This window comes from Tachypleus tridentatus, chromosome 8 (genome assembly GCF_004210375.1).
Source record: "Tachypleus tridentatus isolate NWPU-2018 chromosome 8, ASM421037v1, whole genome shotgun sequence".
In the NCBI taxonomy this organism is placed as follows: domain Eukaryota; kingdom Metazoa; phylum Arthropoda; class Merostomata; order Xiphosura; family Limulidae; genus Tachypleus; species Tachypleus tridentatus.
This window is the reverse complement of record NC_134832.1, coordinates 48,608,399-48,624,041: the sequence shown is the minus strand read 5'-3', so window position 1 is coordinate 48,624,041 and position 15,643 is coordinate 48,608,399. Positions and strand designations below refer to the sequence as shown.

Here is a 15,643-nt window from a genome sequence, read left to right as displayed (position 1 = left end):
AACTTACCTGACAAATCTTTGTCACAATCTTCCACTTTGTGAAAAAGGTTAACAGAAATTAGAATATGTTTGGAAACTAAGTGAGCTAAATAACAACAAAATATTATGTGGAAATCTTACGACAAGAGAGAAGACTGATAAATAAGGTATTTTCCCACTACATTTTACATAATTAGGCTATTTACCCTCTTAAATTTACCTTGTGTACGAATTACTAACTCCCTCATTAGGGCTCGGTTGTTTATGTTACCCAGAATGCAATATATGGCTTTATGTGACCATCTACAAAAACCGACACATTATTAGATGCCTAGCAACAGATAACTGTTGCTATACAGTTATTTCATATTCTTAATTATAAACCATAATTAATGCTTTAAAACTATATCTGAGGATTATGTTTGATTAGAGTTTTTTTTTTAAGATTATGAGTTATAACACTGAGGGGTTATGTACATTTACAAAGTTGTGTTTTAAGTTTGTATTTAATCCTTTAATTTAATGGAACAAATAACATAACTGTTACAGAACTTTTAAAACAGGCTACTACACTCAGCAGAATGTTACAGGTAGCCTCCAATTAAGTCTTTGTTGAGTGTCACTTCATAATTATGAAGTGTGTGTGTGTGTGTGTGTGTGTGTGTGTGTGTGTGTGTGTGTGTGTGTGTGTGTGTACAAGTGTAATAACATTGGTGAACAGTTTTGTCTAATAATCATTATCAAGGACTTTGAGAAGTTTATCATTTTAAAGATAATTAATCTAGAACACATTTAATCACTGGACAGAAAGAAAATCAGGCTAAACTTAACTTTAATACAAAGAGGTCTTACAGGTCAGATATTAGGATTTAAGGGGCTGGTAGTGGCTTTTAGGCTGCCCACAGGGAACCACAGTTGTTAACCATATACCCAACAAGAAAATAAACTTTACTACGACAGAGAAAAAGATGAATGACCAAGATAAAGTTCCTGAAGAATGTTATCACCATCTGGATTTTCTTAGTCCATTTCCTGTTGCTGTACGTATATAAAAAATTTAAGCACATACATGCCGTGTACTTCAACAAAACAGGAAACTACACACTAATAACATCTTCAAGCATGTTACTGCAATCACATCTACATCAGATTTTAGAAAAGTTTAGACTTTACTCAAGTATTAATTTAAAGAAAGAAACACGAACCTTGTTTTTTACTTGTTCTGTACATTATCACACAAAAAACAATTTTTTGTGAAGTTCAAAATACTACAAATAAAAATTCCTTTGATATGAAATAACTTTCATACTCAACAGCATCACATTTAACAAAATATTTACAAAATGGTCTGAAAACTTTAAGTTTACGTAACATACATTTTCTGCACTGTGACAAGAATACGTGTTATTAAACAAGAACTATGATGTAGAAATGCCAATGTTAAAAATATACAGAAACAAAGTGAGAACGAACAGACAAATCAGTACGCAAGTAGACAAATCTTACCAGGGATAACTTTCATCAAGTACTAAATGTTGAGTTCCTGTCAGTTGAATGAATTCAGGTCTTATTAAAACCATTTAAACTTAATACTGTTATACAGTCTTACACTGGCTTATAAGCTTAAAAGATTGACTTAGAACATAAGACTGCTTATGTAAGGATTTTCATACAGTTTTGTGCAGTCATCTCTATTTTGTTTCTGTACATCACCATTAAGACTGCTTATGTAAGGACTATCATACAGTTTTGTGCAGTCATCTCTATTTTGTTTCTGCACATCACCATTAAGACTGCTTATGTAAGGACTATCATACAGTTTTGTGCAGTCATCTCTATTTTGTTTCTGTACATCACCATTAAGACTGCTTATGTAAGGACTTTCATACAGTTTTGTGCAGTCATCTCTATTTTGTTTCTGCACATCACCATTAAGACTGCTTATGTAAGGACCATCATACAGTTTTGTGCAGTCATCTCTATTTTGTTTCTGTACATCACCATTAAGACTGCTTATGTAAGGACTTTCATACAGTTTTGTGCAGTCATCTCTATTTTGTTTCTGTACATCACCATTAAGACTGCTTATGTAAGGACTTTCATACAGTTTTGTGCAGTCATCTCTATTTTGTTTCTGTACATCACCATTAAGACTGCTTATGTAAGGACTATCATATAGTTTTGTGCAGTCATCTCTATTTTGTTTCTGTACCTGTTGACATCACCATTAAGACTGCTTTGGTAAGGACTATCATACAGTTTTGTGCAGTCATCTCTATTTTGTTTCTGTACCTGTTGACATCACCATTAAGACTGCTTATGTAAGGACTATCATACAGTTTTGTGCAGTCATCTCTATTTTGTTTCTGTACATCACCATTAAGACTGCTTATGTAAGGACTTTCATACAGTTTTGTGCAGTCATCTCTATTTTGTTTCTGTACATCACCATTAAGACTGCTTATGTAAGGACTTTCATACAGTTTTGTGCAGTCATCTCTATTTTGTTTCTGTACATCACCATTAAGACTGCTTATGTAAGGACTATCATATAGTTTTGTGCAGTCATCTCTATTTTGTTTCTGTACCTGTTGACATCACCATTAAGACTGCTTTGGTAAGGACTATCATACAGTTTTGTGCAGTCATCTCTATTTTGTTTCTGTACCTGTTGACATCACCATTAAGACTGCTTATGTAAGGACTATCATACAGTTTTGTGCAGTCATCTCTATTTTGTTTCTGTACATCACCATTAAGACTGCTTATGTAAGGACTTTCATACAGTTTTGTGCAGTCATCTCTATTTTGTTTCTGTACATCACCATTAAGACTGCTTATGTAAGGACTTTCATACAGTTTTGTGCAGTCATCTCTATTTTGTTTCTGTACATCACCATTAATACTGCTTATGTAAGGACTATCATATAGTTTTGTGCAGTCATCTCTATTTTGTTTCTGTACCTGTTGACATCACCATTAAGACTGCTTTGGTAAGGACTATCATACAGTTTTGTGCAGTCATCTCTATTTTGTTTCTGTACATCACCATTAAGACTGCTTATGTAAGGACTATCATACAGTTTTGTGCAGTCATCTCTATTTTGTTTCTGTACATCACCATTAAGACTGCTTATGTAAGGACTTTCATACAGTTTTGTGCAGTCATCTCTATTTTGTTTCTGTACATCACCATTAAGACTGCTTATGTAAGGACTTTCATACAGTTTTGTGCAGTCATCTCTATTTTGTTTCTGTACATCACCATTAAGACTGCTTATGTAAGGACTATCATATAGTTTTGTGCAGTCATCTCTATTTTGTTTCTGTACATCACCATTAAGACTGCTTATGTAAGAACTATCATATAGTTTTGTGCAGTCATCTCTATTTTGTTTCTGTACCTGTTGACATCACCATCCCTGCATCAGTCACAAATTATTTTTCATTACCTGTTTCCTCTCTTTTTGTTTCAAGCAATTTCATTGAACTAAATTAATAGGCAAACATCTTATTTGTTTTTATAATTCACTAGCAATACATATTGCTAACATCATAATCCGGTTCTCTAATTTTGGATTGTACTGAAGGCTAATGAAGATGGAATTGTTCCTCTAGGATGACACAACTACAGCAGAGTGTTGGATCAACACTCTGGAGATATTCACAGAACCAATGACTTCCAACTTCACCTCAGTTCACTACAAGTTTTTTAAATACAACTCCACATCATGCTAGGGTCACACACATCGCAGCCACAAAATATGATAATACGCATAGAACTGTCAGGCTCAGCTCCACGGAAAATTTAAAGAAAAGCAGACTGTTATAAACATGTTGATTTTATAATTAAGAAACTAGTATTTCTGAAGTCATAAACATTGCATACACATACTTGAACTCCTTGATACCCAGGAACAGTAAATTAGATTATTTTTTTTCCTTTCTTTGTGTACTTATTTTTACTGAAATTGCTGGCAGCTATCATGTTTGTGCAATGAAAAGTCATTGTTACATCAGAATTTGTTCTGCCATCTAGTGACCAGAAATAAAACTTGTTTATGAAACACTGAATTCATTTATGCTTATAAAATTGGACCCACTGCCATGGAGTAATTTTTCTTTTTTCATTACTGCCCCACAAAAGTACACATGGTTGAAAAACAGAATAATATTAATGTTATACAAACTGTGAAACACTCAATAATGCCATCTGGTACTCAAATGAGGTGAACTTTATGAACTTTTTGTAAGAACCACATAGTGATAGGTTAAATACAGCAGTCTTTTTTTCCAGCCCATCCAGACATCCTAAGTGCTACCATGATTGTGTTATCTATTTACACAAGTACACAGTATAAAAATTGAAATCTCAATTGCCGTGCTTACCTTCAAAAGAAACAAATTTATTAAGATATAATTAAAAATGTTATGGCACAGTTTTATGTTAGATCATAAAAATCCTTTATATCTGTTCAAACCGGTCTTAAAAGTGACACTAGGGTATCAATTAATGCTATTTTAATGAAATTAATATTTAATGAGGTAAGAACTACAGTAAAACAGACTAGAAATACTGAAATTAATATTTAATAAGATCACAGAACTGTAAGGAAAGGAGAAAATATTTTAAGATATTTCATTAAATAACTCAAGACATAAGTATTCCTTTTTGATAGAACTTAACACAGAATACATACAGGACCAGCGATGTTTGGGTTGCTTAGCCGGGGATCCTCCCACTGTGTAGTCCTTGTATCTACAACAGAAAATGGTTAAGTACACTATTCCACTTTAATTTTTACTACTTAAAACAATTCTCCAATAGTTTGTTTGTTTTTTACTTTTGTGCAAAACTACATGAGGGTTACATACACTAGCCGTCCCTAATTTAGCAGTGTAAGATTAGAGGGAAGGCAGCCAGTCATCACCACCCATTACCAACTCTTGAGATAATCTTTTATCAATGAATAGTGGGATTGACTGTAAAATTATAATGCCCCCATGGATGAAAGGGTGAACATGTTTGGTGTTATGAAGATTTGAATCCGAGACCCTCAGGTTAGAAGTCAAGCTCCCTAACCACACTATGATTCTCTCCCATAGTACACTTTTCAATAATATGACCTTAGATAACAATAACATTTGTAATAAACAAAGGATAATGCCAGATATTCATTACTTTTAGTCTTATAGTATACACACACAGTTTTATTTGCTTCTCTTTAAATAACTGAAACAAAATCTTTATGGATACTTTAAGCAAAAGAAATTCTACAACAAACATTATGTACTACATGAAATGTTTCATAAAGCCTCAAATCCTATGATCAACAAAAAGTAACAATAAAAAATACACAAACTTAGAAACTAATATTTATATCTCTATTATAAAAATACACAAACTTAGAAACTAATATTTATATCTCTCTATCTACAAACACACGTTTATATTTATTAGATTATAACAATAAACAGCTTCTCTTGGGTACACAAACTTAGAAACTAATATTTATATCTCTATCTACAAACACACGTTTATATTTATTAGATTATAACAATAAACAGCTTCTCTTGGGTACACAAACTTAGAAACTAATATTTATATCTCTATCTACAAACACACATTTATATTTATTAGATTATAACAATAAACAGCTTCTCTTGGGTACACAAACTTAGAAACTAATATTTATATCTCTATCTACAAACACACGTTATTCAGCCAAATACACAATTTTAACACTTTGACTGCAGACTTATCATTATAATTGTTAAATCTGTCAAGTTAACTTTAAGCTCATTTGTTACCCACTGCTTGCTGTTTTTATACCTAATCCAATGCTTACACTACAGTCCAAAACAGAACTGAAGTTTCATGAAATTAACTTCAATCAGTTATGTATTTTATCTCTGAATCATATGATAAGAAATGTTAGTTCATCAAATGGGGAGGGGGGAACTATAAGAGCAACAACAGTGCAGTGGTGAGTAGGGGTAGACTATAAGAACAACAACAGTGCAGTGGTGAGTAGGGGTAGACTATAAGAGCAACAACAGTACGGTGGTGAGTAGGGGTAGACTATAAGAGCAACAACAGTACGGTGGTGAGTAGGGGTAGACTATAAGAGCAACAACAGTATGGTGGTGAGTAGGGGTAGACTATAAGAGCAACAACAGTATGGTGGTGAGTAGGGGTAGACTATAAGAGCAACAACAGTACAGTGGTGAGTAGGGGTAGACTATAAGAGCAACAACAGTACAGTGTTGAGTAGGGGTAGACTATAAGAGCAACAACCATACAGTGGTGAGTAGGGGTAGACTATAAGAGCAACAACAGTACAGTTGTGAGTAGGGGTAGACTATAAGAGCAACAACCATACAGTGGTGAGTAGGGGTAGACTATAAGAGCAACAACCGTGCAGTGGTGAGTAGGGGGAAACTGTAAGAGCAACAACCGTGCAGTGGTGAGTAGGGGGAAACTGTAAGAGCAACAACCGTGCAGTGGTGAGTAGGGGGAAACTGTAAGAGCAACAACCAACCGCAGTGGTGAGTAGGGGAAACTGTAAGAGCAACAACCGTGCAGTGGTGAGTAGGGGGAAACTGTAAGAGCAACAACCGTGCAGTGGTGAGTAGGGGGAAACTGTAAGAGCAACAACCGTGCAGTGGTGAGTAGGGGGAAACTGTAAGAGCAACAACCGTGCAGTGGTGAGTAGGGGGAAACTGTAAGAGCAACAACCGTGCAGTGGTGAGTTGATCCTTGCTTTCCAACACAACCGACTGTTTCCTTTTCACACCACCAAGTCAGCTGTTCTGCTGTAAGTCTAACTTACTGCAACAAAATATGAAACAGCAACATGTGGAAATATAAAAACAGGTACTGTCCTCACTGATACTATCTATACAGATTATTCCTTTATCTTGTAAGGGTCTTAACTCAGTGTAACAGTTCTTGTAAAATTTTTGCTGCCTTTTGGACTAGGTTTGGATTTGTTTTTGTTTTTTTTTTTTTTTTTTTTATAGAGTCCTCTGTAAAGATTTCAACTGGTGTGTGTGTGTGTGTGTGTGTGTGTGTGTGTGTATTAAAAGTCACCTCTGTTGCTGAACTAGTTTTATGCAGTGATGGTTAAGTGTACGGTTTTTGAACTGGCTTTCAGAGCTTTCAGATTTTAGAGAAGTTTGCAAAATTATATGCTTTTGATAGTTACAATGAGTTATGCTAAATCCATGATTTAATACCATCCATCAGGGTGACTACGTTACCAACTTTAAACATCACAACTATCAATAGGATAAACAAGTTTATCAGATTCTATATCTTTTGTATTATTTTGATCACCATATTTTACAGCCTGTGAAATGTTTACAATACCTCTACTAGCATTGGGTTTCTCTATGTTATGTGGATCTGAGATTAAGGGATAGGTAGGTTCACTGATGATATATAGTAAATGCCAGTAGAATTTTTGCTACCAATTCCAAACACAAACCAATGTCAAGAGACTTATATTTACCGACAAGTGAATGACCTGTATCAAGAATCCAAACAGAACAATAAATGTGACCTCCTTCATGATAACCTAATCAATTACCAATTCATCTTTTGATAAAATTCAATTTAAATGATTCCTCTAGTTTAAAAAAAAATTGAATATGTGATTGCCACAGTTCAATGATAAATTGTAAATTACCATGCGATTTTCAAGACAAGACAATACAGGTCACATGTGTGCAGTGGTTTAGATTATAACAATAAACAGCTTCTCTTGGAAAAATAATATAACTCACTTAACTCAATGACAGAACCTATGACCTTACTCCTTCTATGAAAAAACAGAGTAAATATGTCTTCACAGTGACCCCAAACCAAACATTTAAGTCTTTTATTATTTGACTAAACTTACTGTGGTCAATGAAAAAGATTCGACCATCGGTATGGACACGCTCTTCCCACCCTTCCTGTAATCAAACATGAAAGAGAAAAAAATATTTAAAAAACAAATACTAAAGTCGGCTCAAACGTGGATAACACATGCATACTCACATAACACTGCTGTTTTTTGTATTTCCCACACAGAATCTTAGAATGCAAAATATATAAATATAACATTAACAAATATAGGTGAGGATCTTTTAAAACTAGACAAAACTCAGGAGTTCATTTTACCCTAGACTGGTTATTTCACTTCCTAAATAATCCTAAGAATAACCAACAGTTAAAGTAAGCTATATTTCACACTTTGTAACATAACAAACTAAACAGTTTTTGTTTAATTATTATTTACAAATTACATAGAATATCATGTTGATAATACTTCTGAGTTAAAAATAGTTGAAATAATATCAGAATTACTACCGACACTTTTACATTGAAATTACAGAACTAAATCATGCTAACTGGTCTTAATAAAGTTAAAGATTTACAGGTCAAAATTTTACAGTGTTTGACTAACCGGTAACGGGCCAAGATCATCTACACTGTCAAACCTAGGTCTATTTGGAACATTGTTCTGATTTGGCAGTGGGCTGGGTCTTCCAGTCCGAGGGTCAACCTATAAGAATAGAAAAACTTCATAAATAACATCCATATTTTTAAATACTCTGGTCTTAACACCAAAACAACTTCCTTACAATTAAAAACTATATAATTAATAATCTACAGAGCACTAAAAACATAACTGTTATCAATTTATTATTCAAAATTAACATAATAAGTTAATTGTCCTATACCAATTTATGCAATTTTAACAAATGCATGTACACAGACATACAAAAGCTTAAACAGATCATTTACCCAACAGTGTGAATGTAATAATAACAGACCAGATGTGATTACAGTTAAAACAATTCAGTGATATTGGGTTACAACACATATGGATTTGTCACAGCTAAACCAGTTGACTGATGTACAACATTCGTTATTTGTGACCTGCTCTAACTTTAATCACTTGGTATGTTGGAGGAGTGTACTAGTTGTAAGCAGTAATCTATTTCCACACATACAATTCTCTCCAAAGTTCTTGATGTTTTAATGAAAATAATACAAGATCAGTTCCATATGTCAACTTACGTACCCATGTGGTAGACTTTAAATTGTGGTCAATGAAGAACACGCGGCCATTAGGAGCAACCTGCAAGGTCCATCCTGCAGGTAGACCTTCCGAAGAGATCTGAAGGTTTGTCAATTGTGAAATCACATTTGCTGGGATTGGCTGGAGAAGTTGAAAGTAAATTACTTTGGCATAAAAGTCCTCTCTGATCAAGTTTAATGTCATTAAGATATTTGAAACCTGGGAACAAAACTCAAACATCCATGATCTAATGAAAAACAATCACAAACTAAGAAACTAACCCAAGTTTTCTTCAAAATCCTTCTTCAGGTGTTAATAAAAAGTCCATATCAGGTTTCTTATTTAGGGTTTAATTTTTAGTTCAGCATGTGATCTCTGAAATTAATTTTCTACAAGTTAACAAAATTATGCTTATGTTATTAAACTAGCTTATTGTGAAAGTAGAAATACTTATTTGCTCTAAGAAAACAACTACTTCTGCACTATAACCAAATACAAATTGGTCAAAATTTAAAAAAAACTCTTAAAAATCTGTAAAAAGTTCATAATTTGTTTAGTGTGAAAAAATGCCAAAATATGTTTAAGCCTTTAAAACTGTATAAGGTTCCTATAAAACAGAGTTTCTTTGCTAACTTTAAAGCAAAGCCACGCTGCACTATCTGCTATGCCCATCAGGGGAAATTGAACCCTAGAATTTAGCATTATGACATCATAAGCTCACTGCTGACCTATAGGGAGGTTAAAGGAATAATTTGGGAGAGAGAAAATGTGTCTTAATGAGTTAAAAAGTTACAGTCCTTTTATTAAAAGGTCAAGGAAAATGTATAAGTTCAAATGTTACTGTACAAAACGATATAAAGTAACACTATTTCTAAAAAAACAAAATCGTGGACATACAAATATATTTACTGTACAAAGAGAAAAATAACAAATCACTGCAAGTGATAAATGAAACCACTGTTTACAACAAACAGCAGCTACTAACAGAACACCAACAGAACTATTGTTTATAGTAAAATTAATTTAATAGCAGTGTTACTGTTAAAGGTAAAACAGAAGATACAAATGAAACCACCTATTGAGACAGACAAGAGGATTACAACTATATACGTATGAATGTTACATATAATTGTTAGCTGTGTTTTGTTAGAAAGGCCACACACACACACAGTGTGAGTAATGGCTGCTTGTAGATAAAATGTTGACCTACACTCTTCTTACGTAACTAACATGACAGTACCTGCATACAGAAGAAAGTACATTTTTGTGTAGTTAGTGAATTAGAAAACAATAGTTTTATTTCTGATCACGGTTGTACAACGAGTGACCGCATCACCATACTAACCTCAGAATGTCTCCTATTGGTAGGGGTTTCAGCTCTTTGAGATTCCAATATCTATAATAATAATAAGAGATATTCCAAGTTTACAAAGTCAAGTAAATCATCTATACATTTGAGTAGGACCACTTGTTTGTTATGCTTCTGACATTGTCTCAATGGGTAAACAGTGCCACTTACCTGTTGTACTGTAAACATAAGAATAACTACAAAAAATACCAATGCCAGTTATCTGAACCAGCTATGGATAGTAAGACAAATATTATTAGATGAAAACTGTCAAACTTCTCACTAATACTTACTTCCAGAATAATAACAAAAATAATCATTTAAAAGAATTGACTTAAAAAAGATATTCCATGAATTACAAATACTTTTACTACACCAAGTGGAAAATAATTTCCACACTAAAACTTTGAACAATTTTCATCTCAAAAACTTCAAATAATTTGCATAATCTCTAAAAACTCCGAAATAAATTTTAAACTTTTTTTTTTCAGTGAAACTTCATATTTTATCTGTTATTTTTCCTACCCTAAACTTTATACAAGGTCAGTCAAATCGACCAATCTCGTAACCAAAGTAAAACTCTCTAAATCATTTTTCTTTCTAAAATGGCTTCAAATTATAATATGAAACTACATCTGTTTATTCTAAATGGCTTTAAACTCATAACAGTATACATCAATTTATATACTTACATTTTATTACTTTATTACCCTTTGAACCATGTCTAACTATCATTTCTGTCATTAGAAGTTCTAAATGTCTTGCTGAACATACAGCTTACACTAACAAATTACATTACACATGAACTACTTATGAACATATCTCATGCAAAATTGTTATTTATTTTACCTAATCTAACCTTAATTAACCTGAAAAGTTTCCTACTTTTACAGTTTAGTTATTTTAGTTAATAAATTAAAAAGCACAGGAAATAAAAGTACTCACCCGGGTTTTATTTTTTTTATTTTGCTGTTGACAAAACTCTTAACTAACTTTTATTATTTTAACACATAACGATGGTACAACTTTGCTAAATATTTTTATGCGAATAAATAATGCACCAAAGAACACAGAACAACAGCATGCAAAAAGAGTATTTTTCATAGTTTTTCTGGATTGTTAAATAAGGGACCAGACCAATTAACAATTCAGCTAACCTAATCAATAACTTTCCCATGGATATAAAGCTTCAACTGAAAGTGAAACTGACAATTCTCTGTGCAGAAAATAAGGTAATATCATTTGACAAAGTAAAAACTTGGCTTTCTATCCATTATAAATAATATAGTATTCAATGTCAAAAATAACTACTGAAAATCTCTGATAGGTGGATATGGTAAGAGGGATCCGATTTTCTATTTATTAGCTGTGTAATCAAATTTAACACTATAAAAATTATAGTTTGTCTGAGTGATGATAATACATAATTTACTTTACGAACTGTACTTCTTGGAGGGTTGCTAAATAAGCGAGAGAAGGGGAGGGATAACTGAATAGAAAATATTACACTTCTCACACCAGGGGGATTCAGCATTTGTTTAAATACTACCTCGTAAACTTAAGTGCCTAACACTTATAAACTACTAAAATATGGAATGCTGGCATGTTTTTAAACTTTATTTATTGGTATATCTTGATAAACAAATTAGATTAATTAAATCTTGAATATAACTCACTGAAGCCTTGAAACGTATTTACTGATGTTTAGCTAACAATCTCTTAAAACAATTTTAAAAATCTTTAGTTGAGAATAGAAATTTAAGCAATGTTAGGTACAATTAATCTTTCAAATGTACCAATTAGTTTATGGTTAACTAAATACCATAAAAACTATATTCCACTTTTAAGAACTTTTTTAATTAAACACAAGAAGAGCATAAGCTCACTTGACTTAATGCTTCAGAGTTGTCCCTTCTTTCGTTTTCATCAGATCGGTCTACACTAATGTGAACTCTTCTCCTAAATTCTCGAGCAGAAGCCAAGCTGCGTTGCTGGACTTGTTCTTCTATAGGTGTTGCCCTGAGAATGAAAACCAGGTTTATCAAATTAAAACTTGCTTAAAGCAACTGTCCATTTCAATATACAAAAAAGTGACATTTAGTGTACCACTAGCAATTCATTTAACATTTGATGTACCACTAGCAATTCATTTCCCAATCTTCTTTGAGCATTTCAAATACTAACCATTTCTTACTACACCCACTATGAAACTTCACATTTATTTTTGTCTTAAAAATATTTTGGTAGAAGAATAATCGCAAAACACAGCACGTGCTATCCAGTTTGTTTTCACTACTGCCTGTGATGAGATAAAACTTGTGATGTATGGAACACAGTATGGACTTGATATTGCATGCAAATGTATAACTAAAGGTTAAAGTGGCACAGCCAGTAGTGGCATCACAAGATATATAAAACAAGAAAGATAGAATCTGTAACATAAGAATAGGTATGTTGATGATATATAATCTTACTTTATAAGATTTACTTGGCTAGAAAATGCTGTAAAAGTAACACAATAATTTGGCTTGTAACTACATATACATCCAACTAACTTCCAACACATTTCTGATGCTAACACCACCAAATGTTGCAGGCAAGCTCAGAGGTTTTCAGGAAGGGTGTCCCTATTCACACAGAGTATCCCTTCTAACACGAGAAGCTAAAATACTCCCAGATGGTCATCACACAGACATGACAGAATTCAAATAATAGATTTTCAGAATCACTGAACCAAAATCTGGCATTGGACTGTGTGTTCCTGGACCCTTTGGGATGCAGGTAGCCATGTTTGAAACAATGTTTATACTCTCAGTCATAAATTAGAGTTAAACCTAGGCACACACACTCAAGAACCACAACGTGTGTTTTTATGTTATGTTTTTCTCTGATACAGACCCCGTTGGTACAGAAACAGAAATAACTAATTAAAATGCAGTAGCTTGATCTGTACATTGTTAAGGAAGATTGTATTATATATCTTGTTCATATCAAACAACAACGGTAATAGAAAGCACACAACTTCAGTTTACACAGGGTGAAACTTTCATAACTGAAAAAACTTCAACAAGGAAGGAAGCTTCACAAGGCTAACAGAAATCAAACATTTTTTACAACCAACTAACTTATTATAATTTCACAAAAAGCAGTGCAAAACATTTAGATCATAACACTTTAGTTACAAAAAACACAGAATCACTCTATTATGTGAAAAGCACATCAATCTAGGACACTCAGTACTACAGAAATATATTTCACTATTTTTTTTCTTTAAAAATGTTTTCAAAATATTAATCTGTTTCTTTACTGTAACAGTAAAGTTTTAAACACAAAACATTTGATGTGGTCAAAAAACACTTCTTAGATGTAAAAAATCTGAATGGGGTAAACTACAATGAAGATGAAAAGATCCAACAGCCAAACTGAAAAGGCTTAGCACTTCTGTAAGCACTTTTTCTTTATAACTACCACTGTGAAAAAGATTCAAAATATTTATTTTTCCTATAAATTAATTAATTTTAGGTGGTTTAATTACAAACAGTTATTTTAAATGCATATTAATAATAACAAACAAACTGGATAAACAGGTGTTGCATGCCAACCGTTTGAATATTGGATCATGTAACTTATCAAAATATTTTAAAAGGATTATAAAAGGTAAATTTTAAAAGCCTGAATATATTAAATCTAGAATTACTTATAAATTACCACTATCTTGCAATAGTATTCCTGGTGTTTGAATTGCATATTGTTAAAAATAAATCAGAGAGAATTATTTATAAATACAGAAACTTGAATTACACCCCAACTCGCTGGTAACATTTGTACTTAAACTAGTCAGGTGCATCCATTTGCATCAAAATGCAATACAAAATATTTGAATCATAAATACTTAAGTGGCACCTCATCTTAACATCTGATGCTTGAAGCATCTTGAAGATGCTATTTATGAAAACATTAACCACGGTTCTTAAAACACAAACTAATGTCTGTACCCCGTGGGTCTCTCCCATTGTGTCGTCCTAGCCACATGATTCACATAATACGTCCTGCCATTCGCATCCTGACGTTCCTCCCATCCAGTGGGAAGAGAAGGAGGGGCCGTTGTAGATGACGGCATCATTACGGGCTGTGCGGGACCTTCTTCCCGAACACTGCTAGTTTCAGAATCAACTGTATCCCAGCCAGCCTAAAACACACATGTCCAACTCTTAACACACATCCACAAGTTCAAACTTTTCTTTACAATGATCAATAAAATTTATATCCACAGATAATAAAAACTGTTACAAAGTCATTGATGTCATATAGTTAAGCTACATATTTGAAATTTTTACTAGTAAAGAATTTTTAGCCGTAATGTTTTAGTACATACACTACAAAGAGAGGAAAATTCTACTTGGATCAAACTGCAACTGTGCAAAAATCCAGGTGTAGGTTTTACCTACTTGTAACTCTTTACATCTGCAGTTACGTTTTATTTTTCTCAAAAGAAATCAAAAAATTATTCTAAAACATGAAGAATATCTTTAATATACAGAATAGTTACATAATAAATTAGGGTATAAATGGATCATAGTGGAATAAAGATCAGGATTTGGAATACACTGCAATTAACAACGTGCTCTTTCTGTAACTGCAGCTTCAATAGGTACCTGAATGCTCACTATGTTGTTTATTTATAGCAAGATATGCAACACAGTACAACAAAGTGTGATAACTATTGATAGTTGATTAGAAACTACCTCACACAAATAGTTGTAGTTGTGTTCTAAGTGGCAGAATAACATAAACCGTGACTTCAAAAACTAGAAAATACTTAAAAACAATATCTTCCTTACTTCGTTTTCCTGATTTGAAGCTGTGTCATTTTCATTTTCTTCAGAAGGCAAGAAGGCATGATAAACTTCTAGATGACCTTTAACTCTTGACCTAGGACTGTTAAAACAGTAGTGAAATACACATGTATTTGGACATCACATCACCTTTATCTTGTACAGTGCTTTCCCAAAGAACTGGTATATTAGTATCATAATATTCTACTGTGCATAGTTTAATATCAGTAATTTCAGAGCCAGTCAGTTAAGAGTTAAAATTGCCAACAAAATTTCACTTTTGAAAATAAATAATTATCAAATGCACCATTAATGGTATAAGTGTCTGAAACATTTCAGTTTGCCTATTACTAATCAAAGTCACTGTGGGCAATGAACTGAAGAAAATAAATGACAATAGGCAGCATCTA

At 32.9% G+C, this 15,643-nt stretch overlaps 1 protein-coding gene across 2 annotated transcripts in view; it reads right to left on the bottom strand.

Annotated features, from left to right (window-relative positions):
• The window catches only part of LOC143222354 (E3 ubiquitin-protein ligase Nedd-4-like), a 51,958-nt gene that overhangs the window by 16,518 nt on the left and 19,797 nt on the right, over positions 1-15,643 (bottom strand). For both annotated transcript variants that reach the window (XR_013012197.1, XM_076448787.1), the window contains exons 8-15: positions 15,240-15,336; positions 14,394-14,587; positions 12,285-12,417; positions 10,396-10,446; positions 9,054-9,191; positions 8,433-8,531; positions 7,884-7,938; positions 4,680-4,738 (exon numbers count right to left, since the gene is read on the bottom strand). Coding sequence is in view for 1 of the 2 variants with exons in the window: in XM_076448787.1 (XP_076304902.1) it covers positions 4,680-4,738; positions 7,884-7,938; positions 8,433-8,531; positions 9,054-9,191; positions 10,396-10,446; positions 12,285-12,417; positions 14,394-14,587; positions 15,240-15,336 (826 nt within the window). In the remaining variant the exon portion in view is untranslated. The remainder of the gene's footprint in view (positions 1-4,679; positions 4,739-7,883; positions 7,939-8,432; positions 8,532-9,053; positions 9,192-10,395; positions 10,447-12,284; positions 12,418-14,393; positions 14,588-15,239; positions 15,337-15,643) is intronic.